This window comes from Leptodactylus fuscus, chromosome 1 (assembly GCF_031893055.1).
Source record: "Leptodactylus fuscus isolate aLepFus1 chromosome 1, aLepFus1.hap2, whole genome shotgun sequence".
NCBI classification, from domain to species: domain Eukaryota; kingdom Metazoa; phylum Chordata; class Amphibia; order Anura; family Leptodactylidae; genus Leptodactylus; species Leptodactylus fuscus.
In genome coordinates, this window is record NC_134265.1 from 51,358,540 (window position 1) to 51,385,480 (window position 26,941).

At 43.1% G+C, this 26,941-nt stretch overlaps 1 protein-coding gene across 1 annotated transcript; it reads left to right on the forward strand.

The window, feature by feature from the left end:
- The first annotated feature begins 333 nt into the window (after positions 1–333).
- On the forward strand, positions 334–26,353 carry TBCA (tubulin folding cofactor A). The gene is made up of 4 exons (XM_075262410.1): positions 334–469; positions 19,619–19,724; positions 24,497–24,583; positions 25,832–26,353. Exons 1-4 carry the CDS (start codon positions 417–419, stop codon positions 25,910–25,912), a joined length of 327 nt encoding a protein of 108 aa, XP_075118511.1. The 5' UTR covers positions 334–416; the 3' UTR covers positions 25,913–26,353.
- The last annotated feature ends 588 nt before the right edge of the window (positions 26,354–26,941 follow it).

A 26,941-nucleotide genomic window follows, 5' to 3' on the forward strand; every position in this document is an offset into this window, starting at 1 on the left:
CTGTATATACAGCCATAGTCAGCAGCACAGCTGTATCTCCACAGTACAGGACCTGTATACATAGACATAACCCCTGTCACCTCAGGTATACTGTATATACAGCCATAGTCAGCAGCACAGCTGTATCTTCACAGTACAGGACCTGTATACACAGCCATAACCCCTGTCACCTCAGGTATACTGTATATACAGCCATAGTCAGCAGCACAGCTGTATCTCCACAGTACAGGACCTGTATACACAGCCCTAACTCCTTTCACCCCATGCGTATTATATCTACAACTACATGACAACCACAGGCAGGCACGCACGCATGCGTAGTAGCTGCAAATCCTCCCAGGGACAACTGCCGCCCTACTGCGCAACCTCAGTGGTCTCTCTGGTGACGGCATCGCGTGTGTATCATCCCGGTTAAGATGGCGGACCCACGGGTGAGGCAAATAAAGATCAAGACCGGCGTAGTGAAGCGGTGAGTTTAGCGGGAGTGAGAGTGCAGAGCGGCGGCCTGTCAGTGATCTGTGCCTGTCCGGAGTGCTGCAGTGTGCGCAGGCCTTACAGCCAGGCCGGGAGTGATGGAGCAGGCTTGTGCTAGTAGTGGCCATGTCTGCCGAGCCGCAGTCAGTCACGTGGCCATTCATGGCTTCAATGACACAGGCTGTGGTAAGCTGGGCGCAGAACTGACGCACTGTGTACATACATGTGGCGCAGACTTCTCCCCGCTCCTATACACACACAGCCCCCCCTTACAGCCTGCAATGTTCTGTGCTGCTTATTTACCCCTGGTAAGATGGGAGGTCCCCCCCCCCCCCGTGTGGTAAAACGTGAGAGACTGTTCTAGACATCATTGTCATAATCCTCATCTCTGGGGGGCTAAATTTGTGGCCCCCCTGTGTAACTGGAGCTCACCATTACTTCTGTAGTAAAAACAGCTGGGTACAGCACCCCCCAATCCCATAGAGGTAAGTAATAGCTGGGTATAGCACCCCCCCCCCCCAATCCCATAGAGGTAAATAATAGCAGGGTATAGAACCCCCCAATCCCATAGAGGTAAATAATAGCAGGGTATAGAACCCCCCAATCCCATAGAGGTAAGTAATAGCTGGGTATAGCACCCCCCCCCCCAATCCCATAGAGGTAAATAATAGCAGGGTACAGCACCCCCCAATCCCATAGAGGTAAATAATAGCTGGGTACAGCACCCCCCCATCCCATAGAGGTAAATAATAGCTGGGTACAGCATCCCCCAATCCCATAGAGGTAAATAATAGCTGGGTATAGCACCCCCCCCCAATCCCATAGAGGTAAATAATAGCAGGGTACAGCACCCCCAATCCCATAGAGGTAAATAATAGCTGGGTACAGCATCCCCCAATCCCATAGAGGTAAATAATAGCTGGGTACAGCACCCCCCCCCCCCCAATCCCATAGAGGTAAATAATAGCAGGGTACAGCACCCCCCAATCCCATAGAGGTAAATAATAGCTGGGTACAGCATCCCCCAATCCCATAGAGGTAAATAATAGCAGGGTACAGCACCCCCCAATCCCATAGAGGTAAGTAATAGCTGGGTATAGCACCCCCCAATCCCATAGAGGTAAGTAATAGCTGGGTATAGCACCCCCCCCCCCAATCCCATAGAGGTAAATAATAGCAGGGTACAGCACCCCCCAATCCCATAGAGGTAAATAATAGCTGGGTACAGCACCCCCCAATCCCATAGAGGTAAATAATAGCTGGGTACAGCACCCCCCCATCCCATAGAGGTAAATAATAGCTGGGTACAGCATCCCCCAATCCCATAGAGGTAAATAATAGCTGGGTATAGCACCCCCCCCCCCCCAATCCCATAGAGGTAAATAATAGCAGGGTACAGCACCCCCAATCCCATAGAGGTAAATAATAGCTGGGTACAGCATCCCCCAATCCCATAGAGGTAAATAATAGCAGGGTACAGCACCCCCCAATCCCATAGAGGTAAATAATAGCTGGGTACAGCACCCCCCAATCCCATAGAGGTAAATAATAGCTGGGTATAGCATCCCCCAATCCCATAGAGGTAAATAATAGCTGGGTACAGCACCCCCCAATCCCATAGAGGTAAATAATAGCTGGGTACAGCATCCCCCAATCCCATAGAGGTAAATAATAGCTGGGTACAGCACCCCCCAATCCCATAGAGGTAAATAATAGCTGGGTACAGCACCCCCCCCCAATCCCATAGAGGTAAATAATAGCAGGGTACAGCACCCCCCAATCCCATAGAGGTAAATAATAGCTGGGTACAGCATCCCCCAATCCCATAGAGGTAAATAATAGCTGGGTACAGCACCCCCCCCCCAATCCCATAGAGGTAAATAATAGCAGGGTACAGCACCCCCCAATCCCATAGAGGTAAATAATAGCTGGGTACAGCACCCCCAATCCCATAGAGGTAAATAATAGCTGGTTACAGCACCCCCCAATCCCATAGAGGTAAATAATAGCTGGGTACAGCACCCCCCAATCCCATAGAGGTAAATAATAGCTGGGTACAGCACCCCCCAATCCCATAGAGGTAAATAATAGCTGGTTACAGCACCCCCCAATCCCATAGAGGTAAATAATAGCAGGGTACAGCACCCCCCAATCCCATAGAGGTAAATAATAGCTGGTTACAGCACCCCCCAATCCCATAGAGGTAAATAATAGCTGGTTACAGCACCCCCCAATCCCATAGAGGTAAATAATAGCTGGGGGGGCCACACGGTGGCTCAGTGGTTAGCACTGGAGTCCTGGTGTTCAAATCCCGCCAAGGGCAAAAAACCATCTGCAAGGAGTTTGTATGTTCTCCCCGTGTTTGCATGGATTTCCATCCCATATTCCAAAAAAAAAGACATACTGATAGGGAAAAATGTACATTGTGAGCTCTGTGGGGCTCACAATCTACATTTAAAAAAAAAAAATAAATAGCTGGGTACAGCACCCCCCAATCCCATAGAGGTAAATAATAGCTGGGTACAGCACCAACCAATCCCATAGAGGTAAATAATAGCTGGGTACAGCACCCCCCCATCCCATAGAGGTAAATAATAGCTGGGTACTGCCCCCCCCTCTCCCCCAATCCCATAGAGGTAAACAATAAAAATGAGGTGCGAAAAAAATGGGAAATTGTATAGAGCACTACTGTGGAAGGATGCAACACAAAAAGTAAATGGAATTGCAGCGTTGGAACATTTTCCAGTGTGTGTGCAAGGCTTTACCCTAGGGCACACGGTAACATGTCATGTGACTCGTCTGGAGCTTGTCATGCCACATATTTAGAGCTGCAATTTACGCTAGGGTCACACCTGCGTCTGGGTTTCCGTTCTTCAGGTCCACTTGGGAAACCCAAAGAACTGAAATCTAATCTTTTAATTTCGCTTAAAAAGCGGTTACCCGTGGAAAACCACAGACCTCAAAGACTCTTCTGCTAGCAGAAACAGGAACCTATTGAAGTCAATGGGAAGCTTTTTTTCAGCGCTGAATCTGACATGGATTCCAAACCATTTCAGCAGAATTTCCTCTGTGTGAATGCACCCTAAGTCAAGGTAGACCCCATGTGAACGAGACCTTACTATTGTGTCATAGACTACATACTGTTACAGTATTGCTAGCAGTTGGGGTCTCAGTGGGGGGGTAACCTCCGATATTGCCTTAGTTGTGTCTATAAACCTCTGTTCATACCACACTTAGAGCCTACATTTCCGATAATACAGTACAGTGCAAAGTTTTAGGCAAATGTGGAACAAATGATGCAAGGGTAGGATCGCTGTACCGTCATTGCAGAAGTCTTACCTGGAGGATTTTTTTTTCTTCAGTCATTATTCACGCAATTTTGTTAATTGACAAAAATAAAACATTGATGTTTCTATTTTTGAAAGCGTTCTTATTTTTGCAGCATTTTCCCCACACCTTCCTTAAACTTATGCATATTACTGTATCTGCAAAGATCTTACGATGTATTCCTCCAACAGATATGGCATATCTCACTATATAATCAGACTATGGGATACATTATTTACAGGCTGCTATTGTGTAATAAATGTACAGACTTGGGCGGGGGATTATACTGATGGAGTCTAGAAGACTAAAAGGTTGCTCTCTAGGCCTTGTGTTAGATGAGTGGAGTTTTGTGGATACATTGTCTTAATGCAGGGGTAGGGAACCTTCGGCTCTCCAGATGTTGTAAAACTACAACTCCCAGCATGCATACTGGCTCTGCTGTTCTTGGAACTCCCATGGAAGTGGATGGAGCATGTTGGGAGTTGTAGTTTCACTGCATCTGGAGAGCCAAAGGTTGCTGATCCCTGTCTTAATGTATGAACCAAGTGTAGGCTTCAAACAATGATGTGAACAGATGCTAACATGTCAGAATGGAGAAGATTCAACTTGCGGGAAACTGAGTTTCATACTTTTACAATATCTGCTGCTTTCATATACCACAGCCCATAAATAATACCACAAGGTTGTCGACATTTACTCTGAATTGTGACATCCACTGCAGTATTGTGTATGGAAGGCTACATTTATGTCCAGCCAGAAGTCCGCTACAAACAAGTCTTGCAAGCCTGACTTTTTCATCCCCCCTAAAAATAAGACCTGCAATGGACCAAATTGTAGTCAGTGGGGTACTTTGAAGTCCTTTGCCCATCAATAGACAGGCTGTTTTTCCGGAACAATGCCATTAGACGGACTAGAAGAATGCAGATGTGAACATGCCCTAACTAACGGGCCTAGACCAACCCATGAAAGATAGTCCCACAGCATTATCCCTTATCCAGCAAACGTTACCATTGGCACAGTATGGTCAGGCAAGTACTGTTCTAGAATATGCCATAAATGTCTGACAGCCGTCTCTGGAGCCGGACCCCCCCTTCCCCAGTCCCTCTCCTGGCTAAAACAGATGCCAATATCAGCAGGGGTTGGGTTTACAGAAGCAGCTGAACTACACTGTTTCCATAAGTCCTTTTTCACTTCTTATTTTTACAGACACCGTATAATTGAGTGATAAGTTTCTGATGGTTGAAGGTCCAAACTCCATTCCCCCACACCCAGTGATCAGGGGAACAGAAAGCCCACCTAAGGCTCTTATGGAAGTTTTTATGTTCTAGTGAAGTTTTTTGGTCAGGAATCCACCTCAAAATCAGCCTCCATAAAAAGCCTCCCAACGGAGTTCTATTGGGAGGATTTTTTTGGAGGTTGATTTTGAGGCCGCCTCGGGTTCCAATCCAAAAGCCAGGTAGCCGTGACTGAAAGCCAGTGCACTGCACCGGCATCCAGCCGCGCACTCTGCTCCAGATTAGGCCCAATGAATGGGCCTAGTCCGGAGGAGGGAATGTCTTCAGGCTGAATCGTGAGGCGAAATGGCCTGTAGAATGAGCACCTCGCTTCTTTTTCTGGGAGCCGGCACAAGCGGGTCCCAGAGAAAGCTCCTGAGAGACTCCCATTGATTTCAATGGGAGCCGTCTTTTTGATCAGGATTTTGAGGGGAATACGGCCTCAAAACTCTGACAAAAAAACTCAGTGTGAACTTACCCTAAAGCCTCCTTGTGATTGGAGCGCTTGTGTGACCAGTACTCATTTGCCTCAATGGGACTTTCTGGACTGGCAGTCCCATAGAAGTGAATGGAGCATTGGTCACACAAGCTCGACGCCACTTCATTCACAAGAAATCACCTTCCGTCCTGATCACTGGGGGACCCAGCGTTGGGACACTTGTCCCCTGTCCTGTGGATACAGGGTAAGTGTCCATGAAGACACAACCTCTTTAACTTGCAAACATGGTTTACAATGAGGTGATTTCCTGGTGATACATTCCCTGGACTTTCATTCTACACAGACAGGTCAGAAATGTGCTCTATAGATTATAGTGTTCATCCCGCTTATCTTATCTTGCGTCTTCTCCAATAACAGAGTTTACCGTTCCAGACTCTTATTGGATGGAGGATGCTGACGGACATTGGACATGTTGGTGGCCGGGATAGATTTCTGCTGACACTGAGGTTTCCAGTGTGATTTATTACAAGGGCTTTACCTTGGAGAACATATGTGGAGTTGTCTGTGTGGTGCAGGGTTCCTGGCGTGTCCATAAGTTGGTCTTTAATTGCATAAACCATCCTTAAATATGTCTTTTTCTATCCATTTGGAACTAATAATAGCTTTCAATTTAAAGTGAATGGAGAGTGCTAGGGCCATGCAAAAACAGCACTGACACTGTCCCGTTGTTTCCTTCCGGCTAAATGAAAGTGACATCGGTAGATTAGAATGAGACTAAGACAATTCACATTGCAATTGTGTTAGTTTAACTTTAACAATCTTTTAACACTCTTGTTTAAATGTAGCTGACATACCATAATTACTAATCTACAAGCCTTGATTAAAGAATTTTACATCTGAACCTATGGGGAGCTGGGGGATGGATTTTTTTTTTTTTTATTGTAAGAAACCTTTTTTTCAAATTCTTTTCCAAAAGTTGATGTTCGGGCCAAAAAACACTGGAATGAAATTAGACCGAACTGTAACCAGGAGGTTGGATAGTCACATCCATGTTATAGTCGTTTTATTCATCCCAGAAAAAGAGAAAAAAAAGTCAATCTAGGCATAGGCCATAAAGTCAGCAGAGTTGATCATGGCTGTCGTCCATGTATAAAGGAGAAGGCGTTGGGCTGTGGGACAATAGAGGAGTCGGAGATGGTGGTTTGGTCTACCGATTCCACATCCCTGGTTGCAGTATCGCTATGGTTTCCTCCTATATACACTCACCGGCCACTTTATTAGGTACACCATGCTAGTAACGGGTTGGACCCCCTTTTGCCTTCAGAACTGCCTCAATTCTTCGTGGCATAGATTCAACAAGGTGCTGGAAGCATTCCTCAGAGATTTTGGTCCATATTGACATGATGGCATCACACAGTTGCCGCAGATTTGTCGGCTGCACATCCATGATGCGAATCTCCCGTTCCACCACATCCCAAAGATGCTCTATTGGATTGAGAACTGGTGACTGTGGAGGCCATTGGAGTACAGTGAACTCATTGTCATGTTCAAGAAACCAGTCTGAGATGATTCCAGCTTTATGACATGGCATTGCATTATCCTGCTGAAAGTAGCTATCAGATGTTGGGTACATTGTGGTCATAAAGGGATGGACATGGTCAGCAACAATACTCAGGTAGGCTTTGGCGTTGCAACGATGCTCAATTGGTACCAAGGGGCCCAAAGAGTGCCAAGAAAATATTCCCCACACCATGACACCACCACCACCAGCCTGAACCGTTGATACAAGGCAGGATGGATCCATGCTTTCATGTTGTTGACGCCAAATTCTGACCCTACCATCCGAATGTCGCAGCAGAAATCGAGACTCATCAGACCAGGCAACGTTTTTCCAATCTTCAATTGTCCAATTTCGATGAGCTTGTGCAAATTGTAGCCTCAGTTTCCTGTTCTTAGCTGAAAGGAGTGGCACCCGGTGTGGTCTTCTGCTGCTGTAGCCCATCTGCCTCAAAGTTCGACGTACTGTGCGTTCAGAGATGCTCTTCTGGCTACCTTGGTTGTAACGGGTGGCTATTTGAGTCACTGTTGCCTTTCTATCAGCTCGAACCAGTCTGGCCATTCTCCTCTGGCATCAACAACGCATTTCCGCCCACAGAACTGCCGCTCACTGGATGTTTTTTCTTTTTCGGACCATTCTCTGTAAACCCTAGAGATGGTTGTGCGTGAAAATCCCAGTAGATCAGCAGTTTCTGAAATACTCAGACCAGCCCTTCTGGCACCAACAACCATGCCACGTTCAAAGGCACTCAAATCACCTTTCTTCCCCATACTGATGCTCGGTTTGAACTGCAGGAGATTGTCTTGACCATGTCTACATGCCTAAATGCACTGAGTTGCTGCCATGTGATTGGCTGATTAGAAATTAAGTATTAACGAGCAGTTGGACAGGTGTACCTAATAAAGTGGCCGGTGAGTGTATAGTTATAGATGCGGTCACACGGCTAGAATATAGAACTTCTTATATAATTCCTAGAGATGAGCGAACACTGTTCGGATCAGCCGATCCGAACAGCACGCACCCATAGAAATGAATGGAAGCACCTGGCACAGCGACCGGCCGCCGGCAAAGTGTACGTGCCAGGTGCTTCCATTCATTTCTATGGGTGCGTGCTGTTCGGATCGGCTGATCCGAACAGCGTTCGCTCATCTCTAATAATTCCCATTTCTTTTGTAGCCATTCTTAGCTTTGACTGAAACAACTGCAGCAAAATCTGCAACAATAAAAGCTGCGTTCCCGCAACATGGGACCGTTGCCTAAGGGCCAATTTATACAGCTTTGGGAATTGGCCCTTAAGCAGATTGAATGTCTTATAAGTGGAGAAAAAAGCATTTTTCTGTTATAAAATATAGTAAACTAGTGACTTAAGGAAATTTGCTAAAAAGTTAGTGACTTAGTGAATTTTTTTTCTCTTTAACTTAAAATAATCTTTACAAAGACATGGTTTGCGTCTATGTTGAAATATATTCTACTCTTTATGCTGAGGTTGGGACCCAATAGAAAGGAGCAGGCGACGATTGCAGATATACCTTTAGACATGTAGGGCGTCATTACTGGGTCATGTAAGTTAGATCCCCTAGTGCTAGCTATCGTGTAATGTAAATTTCAGGTTTATTGGCAGACGGTACTTTATACACGTATAAGATGACAATGTACTGAAACATACAATTTGAGTGTCGGAGTAAAGAAGTAGAATAAAATAAAACATTAAACTTTTGATACAATTTAAGGTAAGTTTTGGATTGGTTTGCTAGCTGTGCACGGAAACTATAAAGACGCGGCGTCCTAAAGGTATGGTTGTGTGACTATTGTATGGGTTACGGTATATAATTGTTGAGGAAGCCAGCATGTGTCCATAAAGCAAATATCATGCTTGGCATATCTCTTGAAATTCTTATGCCAGATTAGTTAATAGATATGACAGTGGTACATATTTGGAAAAGGCACGTTTGTAGAGCTGGTTCTATAGCACTTAATCTCTCTGATATTAGGAGGAATATAAGGACATCGTGATGAAATAACAACAAAACGTATCTAAAACAATTAATACAGAACAATTGCTTCATATCAACGTCTAAAAAAATAAAAAAAATTCAAGTCAATCTTGGAGTATCGATAAAGAGAACCTGTCATGAGGAGGATGTGGGAATTTCCTAGTAGTCTTCTTGTAATGCCATCTGTGCCAGCATTAAAAACAAAACTCCTTTAAGGTTCCATTCCCATGGAGTAACGCGCCGCTCATATAGACACGTAAACACATATCAGAGCGAGGCGCTTCAAAACTGATCCCACTCATTTCAATGGGTGCCGGCTTACACATTGAAATCAATGGGAGGCTTTATAACCCATTGATTTCAATGGGCAGCGTGCGCAAGCCGGCACCCATTGAAGTCAATGGGATCTGTTTTGAAGTGCCTCGCTCTGACACGTATTTACGTGTCTAAATGAACGGCGCGTTACTCTGTGGGAACAGAGCCTTAGGGTAGGGCGGGGAAGCAACGCAGCATTTTACAGGACCTGCAAAGTGAATAGGATTCTGGCTAACCCCATGCGCACATTGCAGAAAAATACACACAGAAATGTTGCGATTCCCAAAACCGTTGTGTTTTTTTTGTTTTTTTTTTTGGTATATCACAGCATGTCAATTATACCTATGGAAATGCTGGCGTTTTCCATATAGATATATTAGAGGCATAAAGTCCGCAGAGGAAAACTCTGGACTTTCTGAGAAAAACGCTACGGAAAAAAAAAAAATTGCTCTTCTGCCGCAGTTTCTTGCGCAGCTTTGTTTTAAAAAAAATTTCAACAATTCGCTACGTGGAGTCTTAACCTTATACTTACTCAGTTTCTGTACTGCCAGCGCAGTTTTCAAGTGAAACCAGTGTACGCCATGGCTTTAGAGCACATGAAGATGGGGTGTAAGGGTAAGTTCACACAGGGTTTTTTGGACCAGAACCTGAGGCGGAGGCTGTAGTGCACCAGTGTAGTGTAGTGTATCCAGTCGTGGACTCCTCTCCAGATTAGGCTCAAATGAATGGGCCTAGTCAGGAGGAGGGAGTGTCTTAAGGCGGATGTCGTGAGGCGAAACGGCCTGAAAGAATGAGCATGTCGCTTCTTTTCCAGGAGCCGGAACAAATGGCTCCCGAAAAAAAGAACTGACCGGCTCCCATTAATTTCAATAAATGGGGTTATGTAGGATCAAGATTTATGGCATTGTTCAGCTGGTGCCTTCATAGTCATTCTACATTGATGTCTATGGGAGATGTAGAGACAAGAGACATGGCCACTACTGCTGGGTCACAGTCACATGTTTATGGCCTGTTTCACACGGGGCTTTTTGCTCCGGAACCTGAGGCGGAGCCCGCCTCAGGTTCCGGTCCAAAATACGGGTAGCTGCGACTGGATGCTGGTGTAGTGTACTGGCATCCAGTCGTGCACTCTGCTCCGGATTAGGCCCAATGAATGAATCTAGTCGGGAGGAGGGAGTGTCTTCAGGCGGATTCTCAAGGCGACCCCGCCTGAAGAATGAGCATGTCCGTTCTTTTTTCTGGGAACAAATGGCTCCCGAAAAAAGAACTGTACGGCTCCCATTGATTTCAGTGGGAGCCGTCTTTTTGGTCAGGATTTTGAGGCGGATGTGGCCCCAAAATCCTGACCTGTGTGACCTTACCCTAAGTCTCTGGTTTCTCTAAATAACTGGGCAGGTGCCAGGAGTGTTACTAAAAGTAAACCGTGCAAGCAGGAGATGATCTTGACCCCGCTGTTTATCAGACTGCAAAATTTTCTGTGTTAGGGTGCATGCACACTGAGTAACGCCGGGCGTGTATCACAGCCGTACACGCCGGCATTACAGCAGACTGCCGAACACTTCCCATTCACTTCAATGGGAGCGCTCGTAACAGCGGCGTTTACGAGCGCTCCCATTGAAGTGAATGGGAAGTGTTTGGCAGCCCTGCTGTAACGCCGGCGTGTACGGCTCTCATACGTAGTGTGCATGCACCCTTAGGGAGCCTTCACAGTGAGTAAACGCGTGTGTATTTTTGCAAAATACATGTATAAAAATAAGACTCCTATTGACTTCAATGATAATTTTTCACTCGTGTAAAAATACGCCTGTAAAATGTCATTGAAGTCAATGGGAGTCTTATTTATACACGTGTATTTTGCAAAAATACATGCACGTTTACTCCGTGTGAAGGCCCCCTTACTGAAACAAAAAGCTTTGTAAAAATCCTGCAGGAAACCAGAGGCTTGAGGCTTAGCCAAGGGTTGATGTGTTTGTTTGTCCTGTGCTGAGTGGCCGTGATCATGTAGAGACCAGAGCAGAGCTGTCTGCTTCCTGCTCCATTCTCTGTGTACCATCTAAGTTATAGGGGTGCTGGGTGTAGGATGCCCCTATCGATCTGATATTGAGGACCTATTCTTAGTATAGGTCATCAGTATTTTATCCCTGAAAACCCAGTAGTGAGGCTTTGTCTTCAGCAAGTGACAGGCTTGGGAGGTGGATGGGCACATCTCTAATATTATCATGTTACTATATTGTTCACTGCATTTTTTTTTACGGATCTTAAAGGGAAACTCACATTGTACATATAATCCTATCCTCGTCCAGCATGATAAAAAGCATGTGTATCACTCATACTGGATCAGTGGCAGTATGAGTGATAGGGTGCTGGGTATTAGACCCCCACATTTCTAATATTGATAACTTATCCTTAGGATATTTCATTAATATTTTTAGTTGGGAAAAACACTTTACAAAGAAAAACATCCTGAATCCTAGACAACTGACATAACAAAAAAATTTAGTGGAACAGATGGGTGTATAAAAGAAAGAAAAACTTCCCTTTAAGGTCAGGACTCCATTTTGCGAATACACAGTACATACAAAGTAGATGGGATTCTGGCTAATCCCATCCACACATTGCTGAAAAAAATCTGTAGTGGACATGCTCAAAAAATTTAGTGTTTTTGCAAATCGCAGCATAAGGGCCCCTTCACACGGGGTAAACGCTCGCTGATTCTGAATGTGTAACACGTTCTGAATCAGCGGCGTTAAAACAGATCCCATTGCTTTCTATGGGAGCCGGCATACATGTGCTCCCCATAGAAATGAATGGGCTGCTATTTTCCCTATTGCTTTCAATGTGATACGCGTGTATGCTGGCTCCCATAGAAAGCAATGGGATCTGTTTTAACGCCGCTGATTCAGAATGTGTTAGCGCCCCTTCACATGGATTTTACGCTCCGTGTATTTTGTCTACGCTCGGTGTCTTCTGTACATTTTACACGTGTAGAATGTAGTTAGCCATTGAGTTCAATGGCACGTTCGTATAACGCGCGTCTTTTTGCGTGCGTCTTTTTTGTAGAAGAGGTCCTGACACGTTCAGAATCAGTGAGCGTATACTCCATGTGAAGGGGTCGTAACAGCTATACCTATGGAAATGCTGGCATTTTCCGTATAGGTGGAATAGAAGTAGTAAGTCCGTAGAGGAAAACTCTGTGGACTTTCTGTGAAAAACGCTGGGGAAAAAAAATGCGATGAGTTTCCACCGCAGCCTTTTCTGCATCAATTTTTTTTAGCAGCACCTACATGGGTCCTTAGCCTAAGGCCGAGGCCCCACTTTGTGGAAACGAAGCCTTTTTGTTGCAGATTTTACTGCGGTTTTTTGAGCCAAAGCCAGTGGTGGATTGAATAGTAGGGAGATGTATAAGAACTTCCTATGTATTTCCCATTCCTTGTGTAGCCATTTTTGGCTTTGGCTCAAAAAAAACCGCAACAAAATCTGCAACAAAAAAAGCTGTGTTTCCGCAGTGTGGGGCCTTAACCTAAAGATACATCTGTTCCTGTGCTGCACTTCGGGTTCTTGTCATATTAGAAGTGACAACAGTTGCTCTTCTTAGCCAATCTCAGTCCTTAGGAACTGTTTACATCAAGTTTTGATCAGTTTTACAGAGTTAAAAAACAAAAACTGATACTAAAACAGATAACGGATGACCATTTGATTACATAGAGTCAATCAATTTATTTGTGGGGCAAAGTTTTTCATTAACATTGACTTCAATGGGAATTATGACGTGGAAACCGCCTCAAGATCAAGCATGACACTTAAGAGGGCATTCACACTGAGTAACACGGCGCTGATTCTGGCACAACAACTCACATAAGAATCAGCGCTGCAAAACAGAATCCTATTGAGTTCAATGTGTTACGCGCGTTAAACGGAACGTATTGAACTCAGTGGGATTCTGTTTTGCAGCGCTGATTCTTATGTGAGTTATTGTGCCAGAATCAGCGTTGCGTTACTCTGTGTGAATACCCCCTTAATTCTTTTCACTAGCTGAAAATAATCAGCTAGAGTAAAAATTGGGGCTTCTGACTCCTGTTTCCGGTGCAATCCAGCCAAAATCTGCTGGGTAAACATACCCTAAGGGGGCATTCACACGGAGGAAGTTAGCGTTGATTCTGGCGCAATAACTCGCATCAGAATCAGCGCGGAAATAAAGCCTCCCATTGATTTCAATGGGTTCTGCGCAGAAAACGGAGCCCATTGAAGTCAACGGGAGGCTTTATTTCTGTGCCGATTCTGACGTGAGTTATCGCGCCAGAATCAGTGCCCCCTAATTATGTGCATCAGTTATCACTCTTTTTCGTCTGTTTTTAGCATTCGCTTTTTTGCATCAAAACATAATGTGAACAGCCCCTTAGTGGTCACACAGCTGACCTGAGGCCGGTGAACATTGAACATGACGTCATCACTTCCTATCATGATGGGGACCTGGCTTGCAGCCATAGAATCCCATTTCAGAAATGAGGAGAATTTTGGGTTTCTCATTCCTCAGGACATTACAATGCAGGGTTTTGTTCCACTTACTAAAATATATTTGAGTCAAATTCTTCTTTTCCCCCCCAAGTTCCCCGATGAGGTCACTCCATGTAATGAAAATGAGAGAATCTTCATTAGCTTGTGCGCCGGGCATTGATCTTTTGCTTTTACACAATCCGTTTACGGCTTAACTACCTGCCTATTCAGAGCCGAAAAGCCAGATTATGATTAATTTCTCGGCCGTAATAAAGAAATCCGTTTGAGTCAGTGGCAGCATATTCTGCTACTGAAATAGAAAATTCACTGAACAGTGGCCTCTATTCCGTATCATTTATAATTCCACATCGGCGCCGGGCGCACATTTACTAAAGTGTGACCTTGGGCCAGACCTGCAGTCAGAAACTAAAGGAAAATGAAGCGCTGGCCCCGGCTTTCCTTCTGGCTGGAAGTTAAAAACACTGTGCATGGCTTTTATACAGTTTTGCACATTTCAGTTAGCTCCGTGCACAGCGGATACCCTTAATAAAATGACAACAGTAATTTGGTTTTGTCATTTGAACCGGCACCGGCTACATGCCTCAAAAATACAGTATTAGGGGTTGCTGAATGTGTGTCGGGTCTAATTCTTTTTTCCATTTTCCAGAGAGCGGCTTTTCCATTAACTTTGGGAAAACACACTGGCAGATTCGTTTAGAAGCGGCTCAGCCCCACCCCGGCTCTAAGTGACTTAGCCTGTGCAAGAAGAAATTAAGATCAAGGGACATTTTTCTCATTAGGCTGTCGTTTTTGTTATTTGCATTCCGCCGATGGCATCGCGAGTCGCAAAAGCCTATCGGCGGTATAACTCATCTCAAGGAGTCTTAAGACACTTACTGTAGCATATGTTAACTATTACAAGATGCTTTGATGGAAGGATATTAAAATTACTGATAATTGACATAAAATATGACAAAGTGTTTTAGGCTTTCTGAGCAAAGCAACACACATTACGGAGGAGCAGCCCCATAATGTAACTGATTAATGAAGGATTGCCGAGGCATACGCCGCTGATGTTATGAAAAATGAATTCTTTGTTGTCTCGCCGACAACCCAGGAACTGCAGCCGGAAAAGACTATTAGCGAGAATCATTATCAATAGCAATATTTTCAGACTCTATTATGGCAATCAGGTTGGAATTTATTCAATAGATTTAGTTCATTTGGTGGTAATTGATAAATAATCAAAATTTATCAATGTGCTTGCACACATTTCACTAACAATCAAGCCAAAATGGTCCATTTACCACCTGACTTGGTCCAAATTAGGATTAAATTGATGATCAATTAATCTTAGAAGGGGCAGTGTTGTATTTGGTAAAGGAGCAGCAGCGAGAGGAAGAAAAAAAAAAAAAATAAGGCAAATAAATGGAGTTAAGACGGAAGATTAGGGGAATGAGCTGAGCGGCTATGGTTCACAGCTAATAAGCACGCAGCTGGATTACAAATGGCTGATTTTATAGGGTTGGTTCGAAAACTAAAATGCGTTTACACTGCCGCCGTCGTGTAGCTTGGGTATTTCATGCAATGGATATTAATCTTCTTTGGGATGGGATGAAGAGCGCTCAGAGCTTCACCATCTTTAACATAAGAACACAGCGCATCCATGTACGAGCAATGATCTGGGGCATTGTGTTACTATTAAACACCCCCTCATAGAGGGGTTTTTTTTTTTTGCACTTGATGTTTATGAGGAGGTCATGGGAAACACTTCTAATTTTTAATGATGGCAGATAAAATATAATTTTGTACCAGACGCTTATAAAGGGACAGGGAGGCATAAAAAATAACAATAATCGTCTCACCGACTCTAATCCCGTTCTGCTGCTCTCTGGGTCGCCGCTGCTTTTTTGCTTCCTGGTCCTTCTCGATGTACAGGAAGTTACCTCTTGGCCAATCCCTGGCTGTAACTGAGACCCAACTCGGCCATTGATTGGCTGAATGTCATTTCCTTTGTGTGAAGACGGGCCAGGAAGTAGCGACGGTCAGCGGACCTAGGCAGCATCCAAACCGAGCACGAAGGTATGGGGAGTTAAGGATTATTTCCTTGATTTGATCTTGATAATTTTTATTTATTTATTGTTAAAAATAATACTTTCTGATAAAGATGTGGCTGCCGACCCTAATCCTGGTGTACAAGGTAAGGTGACAGGACTAACAGGCTGTTGTGAGTGACTAGTGTGAATACTGCAGGAATCCAACATTTTTTTTTCCAGAAAGTCCTTCCCATAACATCTCTTTCCGATTATGCATTCCCTTTAAAGCATCAAATGTTCCATTAAATTTACTTTTGAGGCAGGTTTAAAGGGAACCTGTCACTTTGAAAATCCTATCCGCAGGCAGTGGAGTTATAGAATAGGAGAAGCAGGACAGGTTTATTATAATTTTGAAAAAAGCTGCAGTATAATTTTTATATATACATTTTCATGTATTTTTCATGTATTTTATTTATTTAAGGGCTCGTTCACATCTGCGCCCAGGAGTCCATTCTGCAGGTTTCCGTTTCCCGCACAAAACTGGGCAGGAGACGGAAACCTGTCGGCATCTTTCCAAACCCATTCATTTGAATAGGTTTGAAAAGTGTCCGGCTGTGAGCGCCGGTGAGCGTTTTATGCTCTCCGCGGCAAAACCGTTTTTTTAAAACCGGACACCGAGTTGGAAATGCAGTACTCTGTGTCCGGTTTTAAAAAAAAACGGTTTCGCCGCGGAGAGCATAAAACACTCACCGGCGCTCACTCCTGGACTCGGCATGACAGGTTCTGCATGCAGAAGATGGAAACCTAATAACGGAGTCCAGACGCTGGTGTGAACCCAGCGTAATATGTAATTTCTGCTGTTTCTATGCTTAGGTGTCCGGTGGTCTCTGTTGCCGGTTGACCTCCCTCTCTGTATGTACTCTTATACAGTGAAGGATGTTACTCACCAGTAGGACTGCCCCCTGGACTCCTGAATATAGGATGAGCAGGGATTTAAAGGGAGCCTGGAAAAAAAAAAACACCTTTCCCTGCTCCTTGTATTCTTGGAGACGTCACTTCTGTACATTGACACCACAGTAGTATATTGTGGCTTTGGTGCGCATACACCAGACCTTGGGTGCATGCGCATAAAACCAATGTATACTTCCCTGGCTTCAGTGCTGAGCTGTGCAAGTGATATGAGCACGAGATGATTCCTATAAACCTCAGGTAAGTATGAAGGGTTTTTTTTCACGGACAATATACGGCTCTAATATACTGGACAGATTCCCTTTAAATGACTAAAATACAAGTTATACCAAGTACTTTCCCATAACACTATATATCAATCTGCTCAGAATGTTACATTGAAAAAAAAAAAAACTATAGGGCTGGATTTTCATTTATTTCTTACTGTCATGGAAGAGATCTGTCTTAGAAGTGTACGTATAGATTGTATTTTGATCCTTGTGAAAATTCTCTGACAGATAAGATAAAGTGGTAAAGTAATGGATGTTAGCCTCCATTTGCTGGAAAGAAGAGAATTGAGGAGCCCGGGGCTGGCTGGGAATCTTCCTGGCAGCTACAATGAACCAGGATTGCCTTGTATGTGACAGATGCTAAAGATAAGGTTGAGATTGTAACAAGCAATATCTCTGTAGTAATAAAGGAGACTGAGCTGTTATTATCATGCTACTCTTCTGTCATACACTCGCTCTTTTCCAGCAAAAATTGTACTATATTTTTCTTCTGTCACATAAGTGTATCAGTAAGATACAGGAGACTATATCACTAGCCCTTCCTTTATAAGTTATGTAGCGGAGGATTGATCTTGACTTCTCATTGGCGTTGGCACAATGGCAGTAACTGGTGCAATACAGAGAGGTCTGGAGATAAGGAACCGTATCAGTGAGCATAGCCAAAAATGCCTTATTGTACTTATATTTGTATTTTCTATCCATATGTCATTTTTATAGGTTTATAGTAGACCATGCAGATAGACCATCCATATATTCTAAGCCAAGCCAATCTCCACCCAAAACCGGGTCACTCTATAAATAAATCAGATATACTCCCAAGAGACCTGGAAGATGAACATAGATCTAATGGGAAGGGTATGATATTGAAGGTGCGGACTGATCCCCCTAAGGGAGTGTCTTCAGGCGGAGTCGCCTCGCCAGTCTGCCTGAAGACACTCCCTCCTCCCGATGAGGCCTATTCATTGGGCCTAATCCGGAGTGGAGTGTGCAGATGGATGCCGGCATCCAGTTACAGCTACCCGTACCCTTACATAGGCCATAAACGTGACTGTGTTCCCAGCAGTGGTGGCCATGTCTCTGGTCTCTACATCTCCCATAGACATCAATGTAGAATGACTATGAAGGCACCAGCTGAACAATGCCATAGATCCTGATCCTACATAACCCCATTTATTGAACAGTCCAGAATTTTATATTTAAGTTTTTCTCAGAATTTTTAGTCATAAACTGTTGGATTTTCCACGAGCGTCCTACGTGCCCAGGTTCTGCACGGACTGTACTGTACATTTTCTTCCCTCACATATGTTGATATTTTTTTCTCTGTCAGTCCATCATTTTCCATTTCCTTCATTTGTCTCCAATGTCTCTGTCAGGTTTGAGGAAGCATAAACCTCTTTTGCCAGTGATCTAAGTCTAATCGGAGAAACTTGACTGATGTAACAGGGCGTAAAATAATTCTCTCTCAAATGGTCCTCCAGTTGTGTCAGGTCATTTTACTTGCCACTAGCCATTTCCTCATGATCTTCTAAATGTAAATCCTGGTATTTGTATTTATTTTACCTCGCATTTGCTTCATTGTGGCGTTGAGGCTCTGTAATAAGAGCAATGAAGGCTTGTCGGCTCTTGTTTACGGGCTGCAGACATTTTGCGCACATCTCGTGTTGACCTTGTGAGAAGGAAGAAGAGCGTTGCCGCTCAGGTTGGCAGCTTTCATTTGGGCTCTAGGGCTGGATAGTTGTTGTTAAATTTCATTAGTCGGGGAAGAACCTCTATGAACATCTTTCTGAACGAAAGAACGCTTCTTACACTCCTAGTATTGTTTCCATTGCCAATTTGTAGAGTTGTTTTTTTTTTTTTTTTAGAAAATATTCTTTTTTTTTTTTTTTCTTTTGATCTCAAAAAGGGACAACATTGCCTGCACAGTCTTCTTAAAAGCGGTATTCACAATATACCGCTACCCTAATCAGACTCATAAGGGTCCAGTAACTTGAGATTCAAGGGGATGTTTGACGCGGGTACAGTTCGAGGATCTCCCATATCTCAGCTTCATAGGATCCCTGTGAGTCTAACATGGAGATGGATGTGCAGGGAGGATATTGAGGGTAACAATTAGTTGTACACAGCATTAGGCGGTGATACGTGTTTACACTGTGCACCTGTGTGTACATCACATGACCATGGACTGTATGTCACATGACCGTAGGCTGATTTTTATCCACTTGGCGTAAGCAGAAGCAGAGATCTACAGAACCGTGAGGAATGGATACAGAAACTACGATGGAAAATGGTCCAATTTTTTTTATTATACAAACAATAACATGTCTCTTTCAATATTGGTCTGAAAGCTGACAACCCCTTTAAGGGTTTTTCCCTTTGGTAACTTTGCATATTGCTATAAAGACAGAGTCCATAAGACTGTTGTTCTAATCTGATCCCCAGTAACCATGTTGTTGTTGGCCTCCTTTACAGATTGTCTAAGGAAAAATTAATGTATGAAAAAGAAGCCAAACAACAAGAGGAGAAGATCGAGCGCATGAAAAGTGAAGGAGGCGATGAGTACGTCATTAAAAAACAGGCAAGTAATGAGTTCAAGTTACTTTATTTTCCTATTAACCTTCCAGATACATAATACTTACCTGTCCCTGACATACTTAAGGTAGTTTCCATGGTGGGAGGTATATGCACGTATCTCAGCACGTGGGTTCACATAGGGCAGACTGCAAATCCATAGCTATGAGTCAACCCTGGATTTGTGATCATGATTCTGATTTTGTTAGCCTAGAAAATCAGGCAGATATAGATGGAATAACACTTGATAACCTGACATATGGAAATTCCTCTTCCATAGAAAATACCTTCTGTTTATTGGGATGTTGAACTCCTAGTTTGGAGGTTGTAAGTAAGAATCTGCCCTACATCAAAAAGTTGCTCATTGACTCTTTTTAGGGTCTTCATGTGCAGGTGAATCCCGGTCACTGCATTTATATATTACAAGGCTTGTGATGGCTTGTGTCATAAATACTGTAATTCTTGTGGTAGCAAAAAAAAATGTGAATCTGTTATTTGATTCCTTTCAGCTTAAGGGACACAGTGATAGATAGATAGATAGATAGATAGATAGATAGATAGATAGATAGATAGAAGAGAGAGGGATAGATAGATAGATAGATAGATAGATAGATAGATAGATAGATAGATAGATAGGAGAGGGAGAGATAGATAGATAGGAGAGAGGGAGAGATAGATAGATAGGAGAGAGAGAGGGAGAGATAGATAGGAGAGGGAGATAGATAGGAGAGGGAGAGAGATAGATAGATAGATAGATAGATAGATAGATAGATAGATAGATAGATAGATAGATAGATAGATTGATTTACTAATTCAGGTAGCCTAAGAATGAGCCAGATATATTACAGTGGATGATAAATATGATCATAACACATCACATTAAAGGGGTAATCCACCTTTTACAAATTAATGGGTGTGCGATTGTTGCGACCGCTGCAGATTATCTATATACTCATATACTGGAGTGCGCCACTCCTGACATTTATTCCATACTCAGCTACTCCATACTTTTAGCTGCAGCAGTTATGGGTTTTGCAGCAGTGTCCCATTCAAGTCTAAGGATGCACAATACTGCAATTTAGCAGGTTAAGGGTTCATTATTTTATTTAGACAAAATGTGACTTCCACCATGAGTATAGTATGCTATTAAGACAACAATGGTAAGTATTTCATGTCACATTACGCCATAAAGAAAAAGAATATGAATGCTGATTACAATACGACATTTCGGTCTGTGTGAAACCTTCCTCATGTATGAATCCACAACCAAGAAGCAAATAGGTAAGTGTGACACTCAACGTAGGTAGGTCAGTAATGTTGTGACATGAATTAATCAAAATAGAAAATAATTTTATTCAATATAAATCTATAAAACACATATAGATAGGATGCAGGAACAATGTAACCATACTTGGAAGAAATCGAGTCAGCAGGGATGACCACCTGCAACCCCATACATGTATGATCTGATACATGGCCATAATATAGGTTAGGAGGCATGCGGAGCTGTGGCGATGTTGGTGATGTATGCCTCCTAACCAGTTATGTGCCCATGTAACAGATCATACCTGAGGAAGGTCTCACACAGACCAAAGCGGGGGTCATGAGTCACTGATCTTAAGGACAAGCCATAAATTCTTATAAAGATGGGTAATAAGTCATATTCCCTTTTCCGCTTTGCTTCCCACTAAGCCACACCCCCTTGTCATATCAGTATATTGTGTTTTGCTTCATAGCTGGGTCTAAAACGTGATGTTCCATCTATGACCTGATGTCGGTGTGAGCAGATTAGTGTATCCACCCCACTGTTTTACATACCGCTCCCACTTTAAGCCTCTCTCTCAACTGGTGCCGTTCAGGGAATACAATTACAGCCCCTGTCCTAGTTTTAGGAGCTTTCTTCTTTCGGGAGCAGACTCTCCTATATATCTGTATTTATTGTAGCTTTTGGCTGCTCTTCATATGACCACTATACAATCTTTAGGATCCCCTCCTATGATGATAAGCAGACTCCGGGCGTACGTACATAAATGGATGCCTCTTGATGCATTCATTGACATTTTATGACATTTTCCTCCCCCCCCCCCCCCCCCCTTATTGCACTTCTGTGGCGAAAATAACGTGGTATCCTATTGCAGATCTTAATTTTGTCATTTTGGTGGTATGTTATGTTGAAAAAGAAGCAACGACTTCTTCATATTTTTGTAACCACTACAATGTCAATGCCTTACGGGAGGGTTAAAAACAACAGGAGTAAGTGGAAGGTGTCCCGGTAAACGGCCTAATTTGGCCTGTCTGGTGCGGAATATAGTATATCGATCCCGGTTCATTGCACTTAAAGGCGTTCGGGCCTCGTGTGCGCAGGGAGACAATAAAGCGCTAGTATTTTTTCTCCTTAACCTAAGGATTTTCACAAAACAACATTTAAGAGTATGTAGGCAGGAAAAATGTTCACCTCCAGTGGGGTTCCAGTTTAGTAATTTTACTCCCAACCGCATGGTGAGAATATCATCTCTGCTAAAATGAAATGCAGTGATAAGTAATAACTTTTTATGCATGATAAGCATCAAAATATAAACCCGCTGTTTTCTGCTTTTCATTTTCTTTACTTTTCTCTTCCACTTAAAGCCTCCTGCCGGGGCCACTCCGCAGGATCAATCTACTCAATGACGCTTTTTTCTCTCGCAGTAATTATCTCGATGTGATATTATCTCAGCACAGTATTTCTTTATTAACCAAAAGATGCCGGCGATTTTTATGCAACCAGCTGATCCCGATCTGGGGGGAAGGAGGGGGGGAAAGCAGCAGAAAGAGTTTATTTTTAAGTAAACTTTCCGAGCTCAGGCTGCGACTTCTGCCACTGACAGGGGTAAGCGCTATATCCACTGTCAGCGGCCGTGGCGAAAATAACTCGCTCTTGCTCGTACGAATAAAATTATTGATATGTATTTTTTCAGGGTAGTTTGAGGGTGGCGAGCGGGCATTTATTTAATATATTATATGTCATTTATGTTTTGTAAGAAGAACTGGGCGATTTTGCCTAAAATAAAATTCTAGATTTTTTTCAACCTTCTGGACTATTTTCCATTTTCTGCTTGATTTTCTTATTTCTGTTAAATGAACTGAAAAAAGCTTATAAGGGCGGGTTCACACCTGCGTCCGGTCTCCGCTTTACCCACATTGGTGGCTTTCCGTCTTCTGCCGCAAGAAACTGGACAGGAGACGGAAACCGGGCGGTCAATTTTCAATCCCATTCACTTGAATGGGTCTGCAAAATGACCGCCCGTGTGCGTCTTCTGCCTTTCCTTGGAAAAACCGTTTTTTTGGGGTTTTTTTTAGCCAGACACAAAGTTGGACATGCAGCACTTAAAAAAAAGGTTTCAATGCGGAGAGGCAACACGGGCGGTCATTTTGCGAACCCATTCAAGTGAATGGGACTGAAAACTGACCGCCAGGTTTCCATCCCCTGTCCAGTTTCTCGGGGCAGTAGACGGAAATCTGCTGGATTGTCTAAAGTGGAGACCGGGAGCAGATGTTAACCCACCCTTATAGGTACTTTGACAACACTGACCCTTAATAGGGACCCGCTAACTACGGTATGTTCGCTATATGTGGCAGTCAGGGGTCCAGTCAGGGCTCCATCTCTTGAAGAAGGTGCATAGATCTATCTATCTATCTATGGATACATGTATGTAGTTAAATTCAGTGGATGAGTCAGGGTGACCCATTTTAAGCGCATGTTCACAAGGTGAATAATAACCTACTACCTCTCATGCTCAGCATAGTAACCACCAATACTGTAGAAAAGTCCGGCAAATTATTTCCACTCATGTAGCATTGAAAACTCCTTCAACCCGCACGTTGCAGCTTTTTAACCCCTGCAGTGTCAGACCAATGTACATTACTCCCATGTAACCATAAACTCGGACATGTCCCTTCAGCACAGCAGTGACCAGTTAGCGTTTACGTCTCCATTGTTGCCTAGTTCCCTGCCACTACAGCATATGTATACAAAGCTCTATTTCTTACATCCCTCAGCATGCTAATAGTCTGTAAAGATGCAGATAGGTCATGTTCCTCCTCTATACTATGTGATCTACTGTTTAAGGTGGTTATCCAGGGCTGTGTTATTGAACTCTACTTCCTCTTCTTGGGCAATAAGCTCACAATCATTGGTCACATGACCATGCTGCAGCTCAGCTTTATTGCAATGAGTGGAGCTGAGCTGCAATACCAAGCACAGACACTATGCAGTGTATGGCGCTGTGCTTGGTAAGTAGTTAGGGGGTCACAACAATCAGTGTGATGTTGTCGGAGAAGGGGGAGGTGACAGCAGGGAGGCTTATCATCATCACCATCAGCCTCCCCCTGTGTCCACACAGCAGACACTGCTCAGTGAACTTCCTCTGCTCGTTGCTGGCTAATTGGTATATGTATAAAAGCAGGCTAATATAAAAAGAACTGAGGGGATTAACAAATTAAAGGTATGTGTGGAATAGCCTTTCTAAAGGCTATACCAATATATGCTTATTTAAAATTGAGTTTTTACCCAATGATAGAATCCCTTTAACTTCAGATTTGTGTCTTTGTTGCTCCAGAACAAGACCTCTACAATGTAAAACTCTATAAGTGAATGCATGCTCTGACAATAATGATCTTGACCATAAGGAAAACTGTACAATAGTAATATTACCCTAAGGTTTTATTCAGAAATGAACGGTGTAACATCTAGCTCTGCCCTTTAGACTAGAATTTCATGTTCTTATTTTTGCATTTCAGAAGGAAATCCTACAGGAATCCCGCATGATGATCCCAGATTGTCACCGCAGGCTAGAAGCAGCACACGCAGATCTCGCACGCATCTTAGTAAGTACATATGTGCACTGTCGGTTCTCATTGCACAATTCAACAAATGTCATTATAATTTATATTAAGATAAATTGTAAAATCTTAATTCTATTTGTATAATTATTATATATAGGCATAGCTTAGTATCCTTTTTTTCCCTTTTTCTTCTCCCATTATTACGCACTGAACAAACGTGAGTTAAACACCTCATACGCATTATATGTATATTGGATCTTGGAGTAGTATCACTGGCTCTTAAAGTCTGTAGGAATTGCACAGCCTTTCCCTGGGCACAAAGTGATCTGGAGTTGAGGCCCCAGTACCCATTAAATGGTTTGTTGGTCCTGTCAAAACCTGTGTGTTTGCGATACTTATCTAATGTGTATGTCTAGCTAAAGAAGTGTTTCCTTTTCCACTTATTAGACTGATCTCCTCCTCTTTATCTTCACTCCAAGAAAACCCTACTCTGTTATTTAGCCTCATAAAGTCATCTATGGAGAAGGGAGGGGAGAGGAGGATGCTAATTGATTTATTGCCCCATTCTGTGCAGTCTAGAGTGTTATCTTGAGGATAAAGCAGTGTCAGAAGAGTTAGAAGAGCAGTAGATTGTTGCTGTAGTCGTGTGTGTTTCCAGCTGCCTCCTTCTCCTCTCCATAGACTTCTATGTAAAAAGTATCTCAGCTTGAAAAGAGAGCAAGGAAACAGATTTCTTTAATAAGATATTTTCCAAAGTTTCTTGTATTCACATGTACTATTCATTTGTGAAAAGTTGTTTTATAATCCGCTTTATGCTTTAAGACAGATTGATAGAGTTCAGTCGCCTAAAGTATTTAGGGAACGCTTAGTGCCTTTCACTATATTATTTGAAGAGGAGATATCATAACTTTTATTATATAAAAACTATAAATCAGCTATTTACATAATATTGAAAGGCAGCTACCCACACATTCTTTTGGGGTGAGAAAGTATCATGGACCGCAATGTAAACCACCACAGGACAATGCCACCCAATGCTAAATTTGTCAGCAAACATGGGGGTCGTAAAAAGACGTAAATCAGGACCATATAATGAATGTGTGCCATATATACCGTATATTTTTCACAATGTGTATAATATAACTGCAGTGCACCATTGTTGTATCGTCACCATAGCCAAGCAAAGTCTATTTATCTACGTATGGGGGTCCCAAATCCTAAGATCAGAAGAAGCGGGCATTACCGTGGCCCAGCCTTTGTATGTGCAATAACATTCTTTCTTTCCTGTAGGAGGATGAAAAAGACTTAGAAGAAACAGAAGAATTCAAAGATGCCCGTGACATGCTGGACAGTGTGAAGTTAGAAGCATGAGCGCCCTCCGGCCTCCGTTTTTATGCCTTGATACCATTCCACTGTCCTGTTTGAAAATTGGGAAACTTGAATGCATTTCCAAAGCCTACGAATAAAAGGACACAATTCCAGTTGTGTAGCTTCAAGGGTGTAGACAATAAATTGCTTTATCTTATACGAATATGTAGCAGTGTAATTACTGGTTAGTCTAGGGACAGGGTCAATGTCCGGAGCAGTAAAGGGGTCTGTAATGGAGCAAGATGACAGCACTTCATGGAATGGGAAGGTCTGAGGTGACGTTACTTAGTACAGAAAGATTAATGTCAGGCGATATATCCAACAGATGCAATGGGAGGGCACTGGTTTATCTCACGAAAACATCACTGGCTCTATAGGAGCTCTGTCAGTGGTTGTGTACACATCTATAGCTATTCCTATGGATAGTTCAGTTTATATAACCATCTGGGTACGGCTGGGGGGTCGGTTATCTTTATTGGAGGTCACAATGTTCCTAGAATGAATAGGCAGCTACAGTGTTGGCCAAAAGTATTGGCACCCCTGCAATTCTGTCATATAATACTAATTTTCTTCCAGAAAACTATTGCAATCACAAATTCTTTGGTATTATTATTATCTTCATTTAATTTGTCTTCAATGGAAAACCACAAAAAGAATTGTCAAAGAGCCAAATTGGATATAATTCCACACCAAACATAAAAAGGGGATTGGACAAAAGTATTGGCACTGTTTGAAAAATCATGTGATGCTTCGCTAATTTGTGTAATTAACAGCACCTGTTACTTACCTGAGGAACCTAACAAGTGGTGGCAATAACTAAATCACACTTGCCTCCAGTTGAAATGGATTAAAGTTGACTCAACCTCTGTCCTGTGTCCTTGTGTGACCACATTGAGCATGGAGAAAAGAAAGAAGACCAAAGAACTGTCTGAGGACTTGAGAAGCAAAATTGTGAGGAAGCATGAGCAATCTCAAGGCTACAAGTCCATCTCCAAAGACCTGAATGTTCCTGTGTCTACCGTGCGCAGTGTC